The sequence below is a fragment of the Lissotriton vulgaris genome, chromosome 5 (assembly GCF_964263255.1).
Source record: "Lissotriton vulgaris chromosome 5, aLisVul1.2, whole genome shotgun sequence".
In the NCBI taxonomy this organism is placed as follows: Eukaryota; Metazoa; Chordata; class Amphibia; order Caudata; family Salamandridae; genus Lissotriton; species Lissotriton vulgaris.
In genome coordinates, this window is record NC_141693.1 from 2010808224 (window position 1) to 2010828927 (window position 20704).

Below are 20704 nucleotides of genomic sequence, written 5' to 3' on the forward strand. Positions count from 1 at the left end.
TGCAGCACCTCATGAAGAAGTCGCAAATGTTATTTGGATAGTTTGTGTTGCCGAGGGGGGATGTTCGGGGGTGTCTCTGTGAGTTCCCGACAATATCCATCCTGTATATCCTGAACCCAATGGTCTGAGGTGATTTCTGACCAACAGGGAAGAACCCCCTGCAATCTGAAGTCATTGTATGATCACGGTGAAGTTGAAGAGTGTCAGTGTTTCGGGGAAAATCCCTTCTGGGGCAGCACCTTTGCCCCTACCCTTACCATTGTTCCCCCTGTATCCACCCCTGAAGAAACCCCACGAGGGGGATTGTTGCGTTGGCTTAGTGAAGGTGGAAAAGGTTTCTGGAATGAGGGTTTTGGAAGCTCCACGAAATTATGAGCGCCAAAAGGAACCTCAGGGAGGCGGTGTTTGAAGGGTGCCCATGGCCTTGGCCATATCAGTGTCTTTCTTTATTTTTTCAGCATCTTGTCGACCTGAGGGCCAAAGAGATGCTGACCACTGAACTGGACATTCAGGAGGTGCTGTTGGACGTCCAGCTTGAACCCAGAAAAACACAGCCACACATGGCGTTGAAAGAGGATGCTTGTGATAATGCTGTGAGTGGCTGCATCCGCAGCAGCCAGAGCGCAGCGGGTACTGGTATTGGAAATAGCCTTTCCAACTGCTACCAACTGCTGGCCTTCCATGCGGTACTGTTCTGGTAGATGTTCAACCAAGTCTGCCATCTGATCCCAGTGGGTGCAGTTGTGCCGGGAGAGTGAGCTTATGGAACTGGCAATTTGCCAATGCGTCGCCGAGTATGTGGCCACTCTTCCCCCCCCGGCATATATCTTCCTGCTCTTGTGGTCAGGTGGGGGCACATCACCAGTGCCTTGTGTGTTAGAGTGTTTCCTGGCTGTATGAACCACCAGAGAGTTAGAAGGTAACTGGCTACGAATGTATGGAGGGTCGCTGGGGGAGGCCTTGAACGTCCTCTCTATTTTAGGCATGATAACTCTCGTCTTAACTGGCTCCTTGAAAATCTCATTGGCAGGTTTGAGAAACCCCATGAGCGTTGGGTAGAAGAGAGGGCTTCCACAATCAAATCCTCCTCCTCTTGTTCGATATGGAACTCTACGTAGTGGAAAGTAGCCTCCCTACGTAGAACCTAATGGTATGAAGTAACATCATCTGGGGAAGAGGGTTTGGCAGGGCACAGGTCTGGGTGCGTATCTGCAGGGTTTCTACATCATAGTCATCCCAGGTGTCAAGCCCAGTGGGTCATGGATGTTATGTGGGTCACCAGGGAGCGTAGGACTATCCCGCCCGGGGTGTAAGGAACCTCTGGTGAGTGCGGTGGAGACTTCAAAGGCATCACAGGAGAAACAGGGGGAGGTGAAGAAGGAAAAGGATGAGCAGGAGGTAATGGAGAGGTAGCCCTGTCGTGTCTTTTGGGCCTGTCAGGAGCAGGAAGCCCAGGGGGTTGATGGCATCCTCGAGAGTAAATGTCCTTTTATGAGGATCAGAGTCCTTCGGCTCTTGTGGAGGTTTCGCTCAGGATCTGACCAGTGCCGGGCTGAAAATAGATGTGTTACTGCCAAGCATAAATGTGTTAATGCAGATGCTCAAGGATTGGATCGCCAGAATCATCAGAAGCGGCAGATTCGCAGTAGTAGAAGGCGGCTGTGATGGAATCGAAGATGATCACTGTCCAGAAGGTGTCAAGCTCGATCTTGGCTCCGAATGCTTTAGGTCCAAGGGTCTTGGTGCCGAACTCGGCCTTCAGCTCCGAAGGCTGTGATGCGGTTTGTCTATGCTCCAAAATCATTGGCTCCATGCGTTTCGAGTCCAAGGACAGTTGAGATGCGTCTTTGATTCTGATGACGAAGGAGTGGATAATGCTCGGGCCATGAGGAGGGCTTTAGTGTCGAGTGTCGGACAGGTGTTGAGTTCAGCTTGGCCTGTTAGTATCGACCATGGCCGGAAGGCAGTGGAGCACCAGAGGCTTCATAGTAGAAGTACTCACTGCTGTTTTCTTTGAGCGCTGGGCCTGTGGAGGCTCTTCCGATATCCACATTTGTCTTGGAGTCTATGTTTTCCTGGAGAGAAGGCTGCCTCTATTTCAACAGCTGGAGCGTCCACCTTTTCAACCTCTCGCTCACCGAAGATGTCTGGGGTCTCTTCCTCCTCCCGTCTATGGGCCATTGTGTCCGGGACGAGGTGATTAGCGCGTCAGTTCTTAAGAGTAATTGTTTATGGAACACGAAGCATGCCGAACAGGAGGCTTCACGGTGGCTGGGAGACAAGCAAAGATTGCAGACATCTTGGAGATTAGATCTCAGGTACTTGGCGTGGCAAGGACAGAACCGGAATGGAGTCCTTTCCATCACTGGGACATTCTCCACTCCAAGGTGGGAGTCAAGAGGTTGGTGACCGGCCCGGAGTAGAAGGGCACTTGATGGTGTAGACCAATGAAAAAGGAGGATTGTTTGGAACAAACGAGGAGGAAACGGATCCGCGGCTCCTGGCGTGAACACCATATGGCGTCGAACTGGAGATCATATTGCCATGTCTGAACCACACGGCAGAGAAAAAATTATTTAACAATGGAGCTGATGTACACGCTCAATACCACTAATAGGTGGAGCCACAAGGTCCCATGACTTGAAAAGCCTTCCTTAGAAGAAAACCAAGTTGTACACGTTCGAGCCCAATACTAGGTGGTGGAAGAATGCAGAGAGTGTATCTACAGCTACACATGCCACAAACATATAATTATAGCCTACGAGCGTACAAGTATTTCTGCCTGGGCCTCGCACCATCCCTTAGTTGCAGCCAGACTCACCTCGGCAGGTAGTACTATCGGGTGCCAGGACATATCCACTGGGGCAAGCACAGGAGAAACTGCCCAAAGTGTTGTGGCAGGTGTGGGAGCAGACACTTCCCAGATCACACTCATTCTCATCTGTGACACAGGAAGGAAAGAAGCAGAGATGAGTTAATGTCAGTCCACAGTGCAGAAAGGAGTGACCATCAGAAAACTGTAAACAACGACAGCGCAAACAATGCTGCACTAACTTAACATGCACCGCCGACATCAGGAGCAGGCATCTGTAAACAGCTCCTGCATGATAACGCAGCACTGATTTGCCTTTCTCTCCAAGATTGTGGGACATCTATGAATGTCTTCACAATATGAACGTCTGCAAATATTTCCTACACATACCCCAGTGAAATACCTTACTATACACTGCCAGGAACAGTTATCAGCAAATATTGGGACAAACTCACTTCTCTGTCCGGGTCAGACGTCTCACTCAGTCTAAACATCACCAACCTTATTCATTTCAGAATAGTCTCACTCATTCAAAAGACCCTCTCTTTCTCCAAATACATTTTAACTGACTATCTCCCAAATCCCTCATGACTAGCACTAAATGATTGCGTGGAGACACCCTAACTCTCATCTTCAACGACTGCTGGGTGTTTTTGATTCACGTTTGCAAACCATGCTTAGATGAGGCAGCAACAAAGGTGCATAGGTGGTAATTCGTCAACACAGCCCCTCAAAGAAGAGGCTGTATCCCCCAATATTCCCCCCCCAAAAAAAAACACTGATGATGAAGTTGAGGCTATGGCCCATGGCTGCTTGCTGACCATGGAAATTGAAAGAGGACAGGAAGTTGCATGCAGGGTCTGGGGTAATTCAGAAACAGTAATGAAAGGCTCAGAAGAGAATGAACGTCCACAATGAGGAGCACAAGAGGGAAAATGTCAGCCAGGACCCCCTCCGCTCATAAGCGACAATCAACAAAATAGACCTGACTGGTTAGGACATATGAATAATTTTTAATTCCACCCAACTGCTGGCTTTAGTCAATTGTCAGTCATATCCAGTCCTAAATGCCCCACAAAAAATCTTCCTGGCACACGTTTATCAGTCCACCCTAGAATATGTACCCCCTCTTGAAAGGTATATCTGTGGCTGGGATGAGATACAGCGATATACATGCATAAACGGGGTATACGAACGGTCACGGATTGTGCCGCTGGGGGACTTATGATTGAAGGATACCCCCATAAGTGGTGGAGAGCCGGTATGACTACTGTGAGCTACCACCTGTCACCCATGGTCTAAACTTGAAATCCAGTGATGTGAAGTCTGGCCTGAGCCCTGATGAAATTGCCGTAACGGAAGCTTGGCAATGAAACATGTTGGCCCATCATAAAGTGGTCTGAACCATGCAGTTTGTTTTTAAAACTGAGTAGGCTCACAGCATGGAATAAAATTAGGATCTTATACATGTGAGTCATAATTCTATTTTAGTTTGCGAAAAGTGGTTTTCTTTTTCTCACAGTACGGGGTCTTGTTTTGAGATAAACACGCTTTTGTGCATATTCTTCTTTGATTGTTTCTTCACCTCTTGTGTTTTACACTGGATACTTTTTCCTTTTTCTTTTCACGGGTAAGAAAGTTACTGATGACGAGAAACGTGGGCAAACTGGTGAGTACCTACCAGCAGCTTCTCCGGTGATGCGTACAATAGGTACTTTCTCCCCTCCACACAATTTTTTGTATACACCTTTCAAGAGGGGGTACATATTCACGGGTGGACTGATAAACGTGAGCTTGGAAGATTTTTTGTGGGACATTTAGGACAGGATATGACTGGCAATTGACTAAAGCCAGCAGTTGGGTGGAGAGAGTAGCCGAAACCCGTTTCTGAAGAAATTAAAAATTATTAATATGTCCTAACCAGTCAGGTCTATTTTGTTGATTATCAGAAGAGAGTGAGCCAGACCCATCTGTCTTGCAGAAAACATGAAAGGGGCGTCACATACTAGGATATCCTATTCATCCTCCCTGTGCTTATTATTATTATTATTATTATTATTATTGGGACATTTGTTAAGCGCTGCGTTTACGCACACCGGCGTGTCCACGCGCTGAAAGTGGGAGTAGGCAGATAACAGTGAGCACCCAAGCTACATGTGCCATTATTTACTATAAAGATAAGTTTTTAATTTCGCCCGGAATCTCGCCTCATCTGGTTCCAGGCGCAGGTTCGTGGGCAATTTGTTCCAGTTGGTTGCTGCCAGGTATCTGAACGACCTGCCTCCCATGCGGGCTTTCTTAATTCTGGGAGTCCTCAATAGGCCAACCCCTGTAGATCTGAGCGCGCGGGCTGGTGTATACGCTGTGATCAAATTCGTCAGAGGGGCCGGTGCTCTGCCATTCAGAATACGATGACATGTACAGAGAGCTTTGTACTCTACTCTTCTCCTCACCGGGAGCCAATGAAGCTGCTGGAGGGCCGCCCTAGAAGGCGCCCTTTTTGGCAGTCTGAGAATCAGACGCGCTGCAGCATTCTGCAACACTTGCAGCCGGGCCATACTTTTTTCTGGAGCCCCCAGGTACAGCAGGTTCCCATAGTCCGCCCTCGCCGTGACCAGGGCGTGAACCAGGGTTTGACGTGCTTCAAGCGGGAGTAGGTCCAGGACCTTTCTCAACTTCTTCAGGATGCCGAAGCAGACTCCCACCACCCGATTGATCTGGGGGCCGAAAGTAGGCCCAGCGTCAAACCACACCCCCAAATTGCGCGCCACTAGGCACGGGGTAGGGGAGGGTCCAAGGCAGGAGGGCCACCACGCCGACGACCAGGCAGACTGGGCTCTCCCTACCACCAGCACCTCTGTCTTGCTACCGTTCAGCTTCAAACAGTTATTGGCCATCCATTCGGCAAGATCTTTCATGCACGAACGGAAGCCATCGGCAGCCAGACAGGGCGCCTGCGACAGGGAGATCACCAGCTGCGTGTCGTCGGCGTAGGACACCAGTTGGAGGCCATGGCTCTCTACGATCGATGCAACAGGCGCGACATACAAATTAAAGAGGGTTGGGCTCAGAGACGAGCCCTGCGGCACGCCTTGGCCCAAAGGCATCCCCCTTGAATAGCAGTCTCCCTGCCTGACTTGAAAACTTCTCTCATTGAGGAAGTCGTGGATCCATCTCAGCGCGGTACCAGATATGCCACCACTGTTCAGACACTGTAGCAGGATGTTATGAGCTACAGTGTCGAACGCCGCGCTGAGGTCCAGCAGGATCAGCGCCATAGTTTGGCCTGCATCCACGCCCTCTCTCAGATGTTCCGTCGCCATGAGGAGGGCGGACTCGGTGGAATGTCGAGGTCTAAAGCCAAACTGCGTCGCATGGAGCAATCCCCTTTCCTCCACATGCTTCATAATTTGGGTATTAACCACCTTCTCTGCCACTTTTGACAGAAAAGGCAGGAGGGAGATGGGCCTCAGATTTTCTAATACCTCGAAGCCCAGGTGGGGTTTCTTCCTGAGCGGGAGCACCACCGCTTGTTTCCATCCGACCGGCAGCTTTCCCGATCCGAAGGACACATCGAGGACGTGCCTTATATAAGGCTCCAGGACTTCCAAACTGTCTGCCAGACGTTTTGGCGACACCGGGTCCCACGGGGACCCTGATTTAACAGAGCGGCATACCGCTAATAGTTCCTCCGGAGGAGGGGTGCGATAGTGTGATAATTGCCCTGCCGTCTCTGTGTCCCTTACTGCTTCCTCTAGGTCCAGTCCTGAGGGCCGAATAGGGAAGGTCGAGTAAATCTTCTCCACTTTAGCGGAGAAGTAATCTGCAATCCGGTCACAAGACTCCGTAGAGCAGCTCTCCGGCTCTGTGGGTACATTTACCGACGTCAGGGATTTGTAAATGCCAAAGAGTTCCTTAGCGGAGTTCTCTGCCCCCTGAATTTGTTCAGCAAAGTAGGCTGCCTTAGACTTTTTTATCAGCCTATGGTGAATACGCCTTTTGTCCAGGAATACTTCCCTGGCCTTGCTGTCGTAGGACACCCTCCAGACTTTTTCTGCCCGCCTGCAGTCTGCCTTTGTTAGTCTCAGCTCCGCACTGAACCAAGGTGCTGAGCGCTCTTTCCGAGCACTTGTATTCGAGCGGCAGAGTGGGGCTGTCTGGTCAAGCGCAGCCAGAATGCGCTGATTCAGGTTGCGGGTGGCGGCTTCTATATCCTCACCCCCCGGCAGACCATCCCTAATTAAAGCGTGGTTGAAATTTTCCACCGAGAATTTGGCCCACTTTCTTCTACGAAAGTTAGATGGAACCTGGCTAGTTTTGTGGGCATTTCTGCTCTGCATTGTAAATGTAACCAGGAAGTGGTCGGTCCAGGGAAAAGGTTCAACACCTGACACCTCCACACCTTCCCAATTGGCATAGACCGGGTCCAGGAGATGGCCCAGTCGATGCGTAGGGACTTCCAGTTTAAGATCCAGTTGCAGGGCAAGCATGTCCCGACCAAAATCCTCAACCCCTGTGGCCTCCGGACAGTTGAGGTGCAGGTTAAGATCACCTAAAAGGAGAAATTTGTCCCTGCGCAGGGTCTCTTCCATGAGGCTTTCTAACAAGCTCTCCCTAAACTTAGTGCAGGTCCCTGGGGGTCGATAAACCAAACATCCATTTAGCGTCATAGCCCCATTGATTTTAATCGAAAAGAGACCCGCCTCACTCTCCGCGATCAGCGTGCGTTCCAAGCCGCAGGCCAAAGTGTCCCTAAAAATTATTGCAATCCCCCCTCCCACCCCCTCTGGCCTATCCTGCCTAACCCAGGAGTAATTCTCTGGTGTGGCTTCAATGATATCGGAGTCGGAGAACTGATCTAGCCACGTTTCTGTTAAAAACAGTATGTCGAGGTTTTTGTCAGTAATCAGCTCGAACACGTCGAGCCTATGTTTACGAAGCGACCTGACATTCAGGAGACCACAGGCCAGCGCCTGTTCCGCGGACTCCTGAGACAGAGTGGTCATACGGAAATCACAGTGAGGACAAGTCCTGTCGCTACTCAGCATACCGTGCAAACATGGGATAGCGGTGCGGGGGCGGAAACTAAGGAGTTGTTCCCTAGTCCAGCAGAACTTTTGACCAGGGATTTTCGCCCTAGCCCGCAGTCGGCCGCGGACGGGCGCAGACGGGCTCGACTTTGGCGACACTTCGGCGCGCCTTCGTCGCGCCCGCTGCGCTCGTCCGCTGCGCTCCCTTATTAACATCCGCTTTTTATGTCCCAGCGCGAGTGACCTCACGAAAACTAGACCGCTAACCGGTCTCCCCCGCAAACCGGAAGTGGCAGTCTCGACCTTCCACGCCCTCCGCGCAACGGTGCTAGTCACCGCGTCGGACCAGGGCGGGAAGGAGAGGAGAGAACAGCCCCGGCGTCCACTAAGGTAGGATAGCCTGTTTCAAATCACAAGATAAAATTATTTCCTCACAACAGTTTAAAAAGCGCGCACACGCTGTTAAAACGCTCAGCGCAGCGCCATGCACAATGGATTGTGGACACTGCCACTGCCCACTCACCACCACGCGAGCCGGCTCCTCCGGTGCTTTTTATGTCCCAGCGCGAGTGACCTCACGAAAACTAGACCGCTAACCGGTCTCCCCCGCAAACCGGAAGTGGCAGTCTCGACCTTCCACGCCCTCCGCGCAACGGTGCTAGTCACCGCGTCGGACCAGGGCGGGAAGGAGAGGAGAGAACAGCCCCGGCGTCCACTAAGGTAGGATAGCCTGTTTCAAATCACAAGATAAAATTATTTCCTCACAACAGTTTAAAAAGCGCGCACACGCTGTTAAAACGCTCAGCGCAGCGCCATGCACAATGGATTGTGGACACTGCCACTGCCCACTCACCACCCCTTAAAGCCCTCTTGGCAGGTTGACCAAGGTGAAAGCTGGCATTCTTCTTTGCAGTTTTGCAATAGAATGCAGTATCCTTTCTGGGACGTTAAATGATGTGTGGGAGACCCATGCGAGCAGCATTGCTTCCAGGCTCGGTAGTTAACAGGGCACGCACACTGCAAGGCCCACCTAGTTATGTGCTCACTGTCCTTTTATAAATAGGGTAGCCCCATGGATTGAAGACCCACTGCAGAGGTCAGGGTGCAACCTCACAATCTAAGACCTGAATCCCGCCTCATTCCTCTATATGGTTATGAAACTCCTCTGTGACTTGCAATATCCTTATAATGACCAGCAGGGGGTACTTTATCCCATATATATTACAAATTGCTTTTATATCAATCAAAGTTCAGTGCCTAAGGCTATGGGTGATAGAGTCAGTCCTGTGGGTGTACGAGAGACGAGCTCAGCTTGATGGCATGGTCTTCTGGGGGGGGGGGAGACAGGAGGTGAGTCAAGGTGCGCTAAAGCAAGTCTTTGGCTCTGTCTATTTGGGAGCAGCGCCACACCTGTGGGAAGACATCTTGGATTGTTTTAAAGACTGCTAATGATCTTGCAACAAAGGGCACAATGACTTGTAAATGGGAACTGTGAGAAGTTAGCCTGGCATATGATGTCCACTATTCTAGTGGGCACCTTGCACCAGTCTAAATCGACCCTTATTGAAGGTGTTTGTAAAGTCAACCTTATAGACCAGCTATCCTAGTGGTAGCATTGACCAGCAGTCATAGGCTAAAACTTCAGAGAGCATGTAAAGCCAGTTGTTTTACTAATAATAATCCCTTGAATACCAAATGAAAGGACACCACACAAGGTATATATCAAATATATATGTATTTATTTCTAACACAACCCCTCTGCACTCTTTATGAGGTCAGAGGTCAAAGTACATTACAAGTTACTTAATTAGCATACGATAAGTTGTAAAATATACAGTAATGCCCCAGGGGCCTCACAAACCTTTTACTAAAATAGTGGTATAAGAACCACGACAGAAATAGAGAGTAGGCCTAGGGCCTAGAGAATCGCTGGGGCTAAACTAAACAACCAAAGGTTAGGAAGTAGGAGACCCACGGGGCACGCGTGCAGTGTCTAAACACAGTTGCGAGTTACCATTGACTTATAACAGAGAACGTAAAAGCTACAAAGTTACTGTTTAAGGGCACTTCCGGATGGACTACGACAAAACCCCTTTACACTAGGACACTTCGAGAGTCAAGACCCACGGGAGCACCGGAGTACTCATGTTACCTCACCCAGGGAAGCCGGGTGCATAGGTGCCTTTTGGTGTCGGGTTTCGTCGATGCTTTCAATGGATATCTGCAAAGAAGTGCTGCAGTAGATCAAAGGAAGAGTGTCCGGGTGGATCCAAGGGTGGATCGAGGAACTGAAGAACCTGAAAGCAGAGGGGACAGAGTCTGGGTCACCAGCCAGTGACCAGGAAGGTACCAGGAAGGAACCAGGCGATGTCGCGATGATCTCAGGTGAAGAGGTGAAGCTTGTCTCTGCAGCCACGAGGACCAGGAGGTGTCGACGATGACCAGGAGCTGGATTCGAGCTGTCCCACGAAGGATCTAGTTGACTGCGGCGTCGGTATCCGGATTGGACCCAACAAGCCTTGGCAAACGCAACCCACGCAGGAAGTGAAGATTGGCTTTGGTGCAGACCAGCAAGGTCTGGGTAGCTTCTCCTTTGCAGGGAAGCTGGAGCAAGCCTGGAGCAACCAGGAAAGCAGCTTGGATTCAAAAGAAAGTCTTCAGAAGGCTAACTAGCCAACGGGCTAGCAACCGGGAAGACGCAAGAGCAGGCCCCACGCGGCACTCGTGGAGTGTGGAGGGCTGAGCTTCGGTGCAAATGGTGCTCGGGTCTGGGGCTTCTCGTACCCAAATGTACAAATTCAAGTTACCTCAGGAGTCGATGCAGTTAGCAAAATGCAGGATGTCCAGGGTGTCCGGTCTCACGTCTCTCGTGTCCGCCACGGGTCTCAGCTTTGCTGTGGATGTGGGTCGGAGTCAGAGAAGTCTGGAAGTCCAGTTCCTGTGTTGCTGAGTCTTCGGGTTCTGGCAGGAGCGTCGACAAAGCAAACCGGCAAGTTACTGGTGGTGCCTGTTTGCACAGGGTGGTCACTTCTTGACCACAAGGGAGATGTCTTCAGTCTTCTAGTCAGAATAGAACGTCGAAGGTCCAAGAGTTCTGTATCAAAGTTTCGTTCCAGGATAATCTAAAGTCTTGGGGACACAGCTCCTATACTTATACTAGGAAAAGGGGCTGGATTACCTGCTAGGTCCCTCCTATGGGTGGACCTGGGAAGGGGGTGGTAACACCCCTTTCCCTTTGTCCAATTTTGCGCCAGAGCGGGGCTGGAGTGCCCCAGCAACTGGTTTGAACCGGGCTATGCATGGAGCACCTTGTGTGCCCATGGCAATGTCTCAAACAGCATCTGCTGATGCAGCCCTCCCTGCCCCAATACACAAAACCCTGTTTGGGGAGGTGTTAGCACCTCCCTGGACAGGAAACCTATTGTCCAGGCCGCCCTTGCTGGAGTTTCCCCCAGCAACAGGAGGTCAGACTTGTGTCTGTGGCAGCAGCATCCATTTTGTGATGCTGAGGCTCTGTTTTACTTTAACCGGGGTTAACAGTAACTACATGTCTTCTCCCTCTAGAAGGGTGGAAGGCTACCCCCGCCGCCAGGACTGGCGGGGGGGGGGGGTAGTGTTCCAAAGTGTTTGACACCTCAACCGACATGTTTTGAAAAAGCCAAACCAAAGTTAGCAATAACCGCAAGGATTATAATGCACTTAAGAGTATAGGGTATGGCTATATCATAGAACAGCTATAATGAGATGGTTCCGAAAGCTGCAGAGGGGCTCAGCTCATGCTAGGGCACCCTCTGACACAAAATCAAGCACTCTGCCTCCAGGATTGTTAAGGCCTGCCATAGGAGTGACTTATAGGTTACTATGTGTCTATATATAAGGTAGATATAGATATACTATATGTAAGTAAGGGGTGATTACACCACCTTACCCAAGCTGAGTGATCAGCCTGTTGTGTCAGTTTAGATGGCCAGCCAGGGGTGGCATAATACATGCTGCAGAGAAGTAGGCCTTGGATGCACCTATGCCCTTGGTACCTATGGCACAGCATACAGGGGCTCACAAAGGTGACCCAATATCCAATATGGTATGTCCCTAAAGTACACGGTATCAATTTAGAGAAAGAACATCTGGGCTGTGGGTCTGATTAGCAGGCCCACAGCCACACTAAAGGCGAAAAACCAGAAAATCACAACAAAAAGTGGGGGTGACCTTAGGAAGCAGACCCTACTCTCCTATAGGAACATTTTAGCCTGAATCGTGGAGTGTTTACTGGAGTGTCACCTGCTCCTGTCAATAGAGCACGTGGGTTGTGCATGTCACGTATTGCTCAATGACAGAAGGATCTTGTTGCAGGGCGAATGGAACAAACTCGAAGCCCGATCATGCCGACAAGCTATCATAGCCGCTATGAATCCAGAAAGCACAATGCTCAACATCTACCGCCCCTATCTGCACACTGATGAGCCATTACTGAAATTAACAAACCCCTAAACATCCTGTGCTGATACCCAAAGTGCTGCTTCGCTCTCTTTGTTTTATTTATTCCCATTCCATTATATTAGAATGCTAATGCTTGGGCGTCTTCCGCTCGATCCCAAAAACAACTAAATTGTCCTGGGCAGCCCAACGTCTTACATTCGATAAATCTGGACTCCGGATCATTATGAACACTTAATTTCTAGGGGTATTCTGTTCTAATGAATTTGTAGTAATTGCATAATATTTCTTAAACTATAATGTATTAAGGATTCACTTTGTAACTCTTTTGTATACATGAAGTACCTCTTTTAATTGTCATGATTTTAAGTAATCAAACAATAAAGAATTATAACATGACTGATACAGGAACCTGGTGAAGCTGTCTGTTTGTGATCATAGCTAATTTATTAAAATGTACGTTCATCTGATTCAGAGTAGAAAAGCCTTTAGAAATGAAGATGAGGCGGATTGTGGAGGGCGCGGGGTATGTGCGTTACGCAGGTGCCAGCATCACTCTCTTACCTGTGCAGTAGGAGTTTTCACTCAGCAGGAAGCCCCCTGGGCAGGAATCTCGAGCCGCATCTGTGGCAACGACAAACATTGTGTCAGGTCAGTGTACATGGAATAGCCACCCTCCTTTGAAGCCTCTGTGCACCAGTGGGCAGTGCCAGCGAGAGAAGGGGCCCTTCCTGCAGAGAGGAGTGCACTGACGCGGCCTCTCACTAAGTGTAGCCTTCAGAGAGTGAGTGCATTGTATGTGGGTACTTCATAAATGCATCTACGTGGCCTGGTGTGAGGGTGTAGGAAGTCCTCACTTATGGCTTCTCAGTCTCCCTCTCACCCCAACCCTCTTGTGAAAGAAAACACACAACACAGCAGAGGTGAAACCCTTCCAATGCACTCCCTCTGCAGAATCAGTTAGTTAGTAAATGTCACACTGTTCAAAGGTGCAAGACACCTCAGCTGAAGCCCGCATGCGCTCACAGACCAGGTAGGACACATCAGGCAGGACAAACAAGTTAGAACAAATCAAGTAGCACAGACCAGGTAGGTCAGATCAGGTAGAACAGACCAGGTAGGACAGACCAGGCAGGACAAATCAGGTAGGACAGTGAACTGTGTCAGACTGGTGTATCTTTAGTTCTCTGCTTCTTGCCTGGCTTCTGGATCCAGTCTAAATGTGGCGCTGTAGGTAAGACCTGTGTTTACTTGCGCTTTCTTGGATGCATTTGTGTTTTTCTGTGAAGTGTATTCTCAGTGTTTGTGATGTGACAAGTTCTGACCGATGTCTTCTTGTATTTTGATGCAGAGGCCTTATGTGTTCTGCTGGATGTTTGAGAGCGACGTCTTCGGGTGGTAAGTGCTGTTGAGAGCACATGATAACCAGCAAAGTGCCACATTTGAGCAGTGCTGGATGGACTGGACAAGTGTAGCACTGAAAAGGGAATAGTTCAAATAAAAAAGCATTGGCAATAGGGTACTTCTCGTCATTGGGACCTATTGACTTTGTCAATGGTTTTAGCCATGCTGTAAAGCAACCGCAATGTTGTGCAGCATAGCTAAAGAAAACAAACAAAAACAGGCACAATGGCATTGCGGCTGTGTCACTTTTTAAGCATGCGCACCAGAAATATGTGCGCCCTCAAAGCATGGGTGGGCAAACAACACAGAAAGCATGGGTAGGGGAAAGCATCACAAAGAAGGGAGAAACACAGAGCGTGGGGTAGGAAAATAAGGAGCATGAAGAGCAGGAGTGAGGGAAAGAAGCAAAGAGCAAGGAGTGAGCAACATGGAACGGGCAGGGAGAAGCACACAGGTGGGAAAGCAACGCAGGGAGAGTAGTACAAGAGGGTGAGTGCACGAGTGGGAAAACAGCGCAGGGGGAGAAGTACAAGAGGGTGAGTGCAACATGGAACGGGCAGGGAGAAGCACACGGGTGGGAAAGCAATGCGGGAGAGAAGTACAAGAGGGTGAGTGCAACATGGAGGGGCGGGGAGAAGCACACAGGTGGGAAAGCAATGCGGGAGAGAAGTACAAGAGGGTGAGTGCAACATGGAACGGGCAGGGAGAAGCACACGAGTGGGAAAGCAATGCGGGAGAGAAGTACAAGAGGGTGAGTGCAACATGGAGGGGCGGGGAGAAGCACACAGGTGGGAAAGCAATGCGGGAGAGAAGTACAAGAGGGTGAGTGCAACATGGAACGGGCAGGGAGAAGCACACGAGTGGGAAAGCAATGCGGGAGAGAAGTACAAGAGGGTGAGTGCAACATGGAGGGGCGGGGAGAAGCACACAGGTGGGAAAGCAATGCGGGAGAGAAGTACAAGAGGGTGAGTGCAACATGGAACGGGCAGGGAGAAGCACACGGGTGGGAAAGCAACAAGGAGGAGAAGTACAAGAGGGTGAGTGCAGCATGGAGCGGGCAGGGAGAAGCACACGAGTGGGAAAGCAACGCAGGGAGAGTAGTACAAGAGGGTGAGTGCAACATGGAATGGGCAGGGAGAAGCACACGGGTGGGAAAGCAACAAGGAGGAGAAGTACAAGAGGGTGAGTGCAGCATGGAGCGGGCAGGGAGAAGCACACGAGTGGGAAAGCAATGCGGGAGAGAAGTACAAGAGGGTGAGTGCAACATGGAGGGGCGGGGAGAAGCACACGAGTGGGAAAGCAACGCAGGGAGAGTAGTACAAGAGGGTGAGTGCAACATGGAACGGGCAGGGAGAAGCACACGGGTGGGAAAGCAATGCAGGGAGAGTAGTACAAGAGGGTGAGTGCAACATGGAGCGGGCTGGGAGAAGCACACGGGTGGGAAAGCAACGCAGGGAGAGTAGTACAAGAGGGTGAGTGCAACATGGAACGGGCAGGGAGAAGCACACGGGTGGGAAAGCAACGCAGGGAGAGTAGTACAAGAGGGTGAGTGCAACATGGAACAGGCAGGGATAAGCACACGGGTGGGAAAGCAACGCAGGGAGAGTAGTACAAGAGGGTGAGTGCAACATGGAACAGGCAGGGAGAAGCACACGGGTGGGAAAGCAACGCAGGGGGAGAAGTACAAGAGGGTGAGTGCAACATGGAACAGGCAGGGAGAAGCACACGGGTGGGAAAGCAATGCGGGAGAGAAGTACAAGAGGGTGAGTGCAACATGGAGCGGGCAGGGAGAAGCACACGGGTGGGAAAGCAACGCAGGGAGAGTAGTACAAGAGGGTGAGTGCAACATGGAACGGAAAGGGAGAAGCACACGGGTGGGAAAGCAACGCAGGGAGAGAAGTACAAGAGGGTGAGTGCAACATGGAACGGGCAGGGAGAAGCACACGGGTGGGAAAGCAACAAGGAGGAGAAGTACAAGAGGGTGAGTGCAGCATGGAGCGGGCAGGGAGAAGCACACGGGTGGGAAAGCAATGCGGGAGAGTAGTACAAGAGGGTGAGTGCAACATGGAGGGGCGGGGAGAAGCACACGAGTGGGAAAGCAACGCAGGGAGAGTAGTACGAGAGGGTGAGTGCAACATGGAACAGGCAGGGAGAAGCACACAGGTGGGAAAACAACGCAGGGGGAGAAGTACAAGAGAGTGAGTGCAACATGGAACGGGCAGGGAGAAGCACACGGGTGGGAAAGCAACGCAGGGGGAGAAGTACAAGAGGGTGAGTGCAGCATGGAACAGGCAGGGAGAAGCACACGGGTGGGAAAGCAACGCAGGGGGAGAAGTACAAGAGGGTGAGTGCAGCATGGAGCGGGCAGGGAGAAGCACACGGGTGGGAAAGCAATGCGGGAGAGTAGTACAAGAGGGTGAGTGCAACATGGAGGGGCGGGGAGAAGCACACGAGTGGGAAAACAACGCAGGGGGAGAAGTACAAGAGGGTGAGTGCAACATGGAACGGGCAGGGAGAAGCACACGGGTGGGAAAGCAACGCAGGGAGAGTAGTACAAGAGGGTGAGTGCAACATGGAACAGGCAGGGAGAAGCACACGGGTGGGAAAGCAACGCAGGGGGAGAAGTACAAGAGGGTGAGTGCAACATGGAACAGGCAGGGAGAAGCACACGGGTGGGAAAGCAACGCAGGGGGAGAAGTACAAGAGGGTGAGTGCAACATGGAGCGGGCTGGGAGAAGCACACGGGTGGGAAAGCAATGCGGGAGAGAAGTACAAGAGGGTGAGTGCAACATGGAACGGGCAGGGAGAAGCACACGGGTGGGAAAGCAATGCGGGAGAGAAGTACAAGAGGGTGAGTGCAACATGGAGCGGGCAGGGAAAAGCACACAAGTGGGAAAGCAACGCAGGGAGAGTAGTACAAGAGGGTGAGTGCAACATGGAACAGGCAGGGAGAAGCACACGGGTGGGAAAGCAACGCAGGGGGAGAAGTACAAGAGGGTGAGTGCAACATGGAGCGGGCAGGGAAAAGCACACAGGTGGGAAAGCAACGCAGGGAGAGTAGTACAAGAGGGTGAGTGCAACATGGAACAGGCAGGGAGAAGCACACGGGTGGGAAAGCAATGCGGGAGAGAAGTACAAGAGGGTGAGTGCAACATGGAGCGGGCAGGGAGAAGCACACGGGTGGGAAAACAACGCAGGGGGAGAAGTACAAGAGGGTGAGTGCAACATGGAACGGGCAGGGAGAAGCACACGGGTGGGAAAGCAACAAGGAGGAGAAGTACAAGAGGGTGAGTGCAACATGGAGCGGGCAGGGAAAAGCACACAGGTGGGAAAGCAACGCAGGGAGAGTAGTACAAGAGGGTGAGTGCAACATGGAACAGGCAGGGAGAAGCACACGGGTGGGAAAACAACGCAGGGGGAGAAGTACAAGAGGGTGAGTGCAACAGGGAACGGGCAGAGAGACGAACACGGGTGGGAAAGCAACAAGGAGGAGAAGTACAAGAGGGTGAGTGCAACATGGAACGGGCAGGGAGAAGCACACGGGTGGGAAAGCAATGCGGGAGAGAAGTACAAGGGGGTGAGTGCAGCATAGAGCGGGCAGGGAGAAGCACACGGGAGGGAAAGCAATGCGGGAGAGAAGTACAAGAGGGTGAGTGCAACATGGAACAGGCAGGGAGAAGCACACGGGTGGGAAAGCAACGCAGGGGGAGAAGTACAAGAGGGTGAGTGCAACATGGAACAGGCAGGGAGAAGCACACGGGTGGGAAAGCAACGCAGGGGGAGAAGTACAAGAGGGTGAGTGCAACATGGAGCGGGCTGGGAGAAGCACACGGGTGGGAAAGCAATGCGGGAGAGAAGTACAAGAGGGTGAGTGCAACATGGAACGGGCAGGGAGAAGCACACGGGTGGGAAAGCAATGCGGGAGAGAAGTACAAGAGGGTGAGTGCAACATGGAGCGGGCAGGGAAAAGCACACAAGTGGGAAAGCAACGCAGGGAGAGTAGTACAAGAGGGTGAGTGCAACATGGAACAGGCAGGGAGAAGCACACGGGTGGGAAAGCAACGCAGGGGGAGAAGTACAAGAGGGTGAGTGCAACATGGAGCGGGCAGGGAAAAGCACACAGGTGGGAAAGCAACGCAGGGAGAGTAGTACAAGAGGGTGAGTGCAACATGGAACAGGCAGGGAGAAGCACACGGGTGGGAAAGCAATGCGGGAGAGAAGTACAAGAGGGTGAGTGCAACATGGAGCGGGCAGGGAGAAGCACACGGGTGGGAAAACAACGCAGGGGGAGAAGTACAAGAGGGTGAGTGCAACATGGAACGGGCAGGGAGAAGCACACGGGTGGGAAAGCAACAAGGAGGAGAAGTACAAGAGGGTGAGTGCAACATGGAGCGGGCAGGGAAAAGCACACAGGTGGGAAAGCAACGCAGGGAGAGTAGTACAAGAGGGTGAGTGCAACATGGAACAGGCAGGGAGAAGCACACGGGTGGGAAAACAACGCAGGGGGAGAAGTACAAGAGGGTGAGTGCAACAGGGAACGGGCAGAGAGACGAACACGGGTGGGAAAGCAACAAGGAGGAGAAGTACAAGAGGGTGAGTGCAACATGGAACGGGCAGGGAGAAGCACACGGGTGGGAAAGCAATGCGGGAGAGAAGTACAAGGGGGTGAGTGCAGCATAGAGCGGGCAGGGAGAAGCACACGGGAGGGAAAGCAATGCGGGAGAGAAGTACAAGAGGGTGAGTGCAACATGGAACAGGCAGGGAGAAGCACACGGGTGGGAAAACAACGCAGGGGGAGAAGTACAAGAGGGTGAGTGCAACAGGGAACGGGCAGAGAGACGAACATGGGTGGGAAAGCAACACAGGGAGAGTAGTACATGAGGGTGAGTGCAACATGGAGCGGGCAGGGAAAAGCACACGGGTGGGAAAGCAACGCAGGGAGAGTAGTACAAGAGGGTGAGTGCAACATGGAACGGGCAGGGAGACGAACACGGATGGGAAAGCAACAAGGAGGAGAAGTACAAGAGGGTGAGTGCAACATGGAACGGGCAGGGAGAAGCACACGGGTGGGAAAGCAATGCGGGAGAGAAGTACAAGAGGGTGAGTGCAACATGGAGCGGGCAGGGAGAAGCACACAGGTGGGAAAACAACGCAGGGGGAGAAGTACAAGAGGGTGAGTGCAACAGGGAACGGGCAGAGAGACGAACACGGGTGGGAAAGCAACACAGGGAGAGTAGTACAAGAGGGTGAGTGCAACATGGAACAGGCAGGGAGAAGCACATGGGTGAGAAAGCAACGCAGGGGGAGAAGTACAAGAGGGTGAGTGCAGCATGGAGCGGGCAGGGAAAAGGTCACAGGCGACAGAGAGCAACATGGAGAGGGTGGCAGAGTGAAGTACACAAGGTAGACAGTTGGAAAGCACATGGTCTCTCACGGAGTGCTTAACTTGAAAGTAAAAAGTAGTGTTTGAAGAGCAAGCACTGTAAGGACATGGGAGGGACAAATACAAGAAAAGGAAGGGAAGTCCACACAAACTAACAAATCAAAAGTAAGCAGATAAGAGTGACAGTAATGGAAACCAATGGTAAACAATTGGCGGGCTGTAAGCTAGCAACAGGTCTTTTCACCAACAGAGAGCTTGCACTTTCTGGCAGATGAGTATTTTAATTTATTGATTCATATTTTGTTCATATTTTTTTTCATAAAAAATGTCACCCTCATGGCTTTACGAACGATGCAGGGTTTTGCTCTCTGATCTATGTAGAGTTGAACAGCGCAGCCGTATTTTAACAACTCACTATTAACAATGCTGTGTTGGTGTGTGCACAGAGGAGCCTCATTGTGCTGTTTACTGATTGTACCCTGCTTGCAGTGATTAGAGAAGGAGGGTTTCATATTGCACATTATTGATGAATCCCTACCGAGCCGCATCAACCCCAAGTGGTGCAGACCAAGATTTAATCTTTTATGGGAAAAATGATGGAGCGAAAGAGGACACCCCCACAGCATCGGACTGAAGAGGGGTTTACCTCTCTGCGCATGCAATGTAGAAGGAACCACGTTCCTGGTACATACCGCAATGAGGGTGATGGCCAACCACTGCTCTCATACCAGGCAGGCGGGGACACTTTCTATCTCATTGATTGAATATGGGCTTTTTTTTAACCTAAAATAGTGGGTGGCAGCACCCAAGCTTTAGTCCTCCCCAGCGACCATTTGTACTGGGAGAAAACTGTTTGGTAAACAGCAAGTAATCTTGAAGAACTTTGCAGGTAAATCAGAGGAGTTACACCTACATTGGCTTGAAGCCCCTAATATGATGAGCTTTTACTGGGCGGACCACCAATAACATCAATATCACTGGTCAGGGGACAAACCTCACCCCACAGAAAAGCTCAAAGCTCTGAGCTCCAGGCACCAGCACTCAAACAACTTCCATTTAGTACAGCAGCCCTCAATAAAGCAACTAGTTCAGTTCCCCCTAATATAGGAGGCTTTCAGGCGAGATTTGAGAAATAACTTCACAGACGTGTGTGGGTAGGAGATTGTTGACGTCCATCATTGGTCCCGGCACCAAAGCCATAGTCATCGTTTGACCTGAACCATAGGAGCCCCTGAGAATGGTGTTTAGTGCGATGAACCAGAGGTCACAAACAATCACATCATCAGAGCCGCGCTACGCATTACAGATTATTGGAATCCAACCTGTGATTGGGCCAATGCTTTTAGAAAGCATGCGGCTGTGTTTTAGGTCTGAGACTTAGAAGGACAAAGAGACCAAGTTTGGCAAAGACCAGTGCAGAGTTTATAACCTTTCAAAGAGGAGAGTGGGTTTTCTGTGCCAGTGTAGCAGGCACAGAGGATCCTGGGATGATGCCACCGTAAATGTGCAGGGTTCGCAGGCTTATAATGACAACAAACTAAGGTGGTGTGGTCGGACCGGAGTGGAGATGTGGCGAGAGTACATTACTCATGTAGAGCCTCAGTCGATGGGGATGAAGTAGAAACTGCTGTAGGGTAA

The 20704-nt window shown here is 51.1% G+C and overlaps 1 protein-coding gene across 1 annotated transcript in view; it reads right to left on the reverse strand.

The window, feature by feature from the left end:
- HMCN2 (hemicentin 2) overlaps positions 1–20704 on the reverse strand; it is a 563480-nt gene that overhangs the window by 45309 nt on the left and 497467 nt on the right. Inside the window, exons 81-82 of the mRNA XM_086924818.1 lie at positions 12844–12903; positions 2822–2941 (exon numbers count right to left, since the gene is read on the reverse strand). Of these exons, the coding sequence (XP_086780944.1) occupies positions 2822–2941; positions 12844–12903 (180 nt within the window). The remainder of the gene's footprint in view (positions 1–2821; positions 2942–12843; positions 12904–20704) is intronic.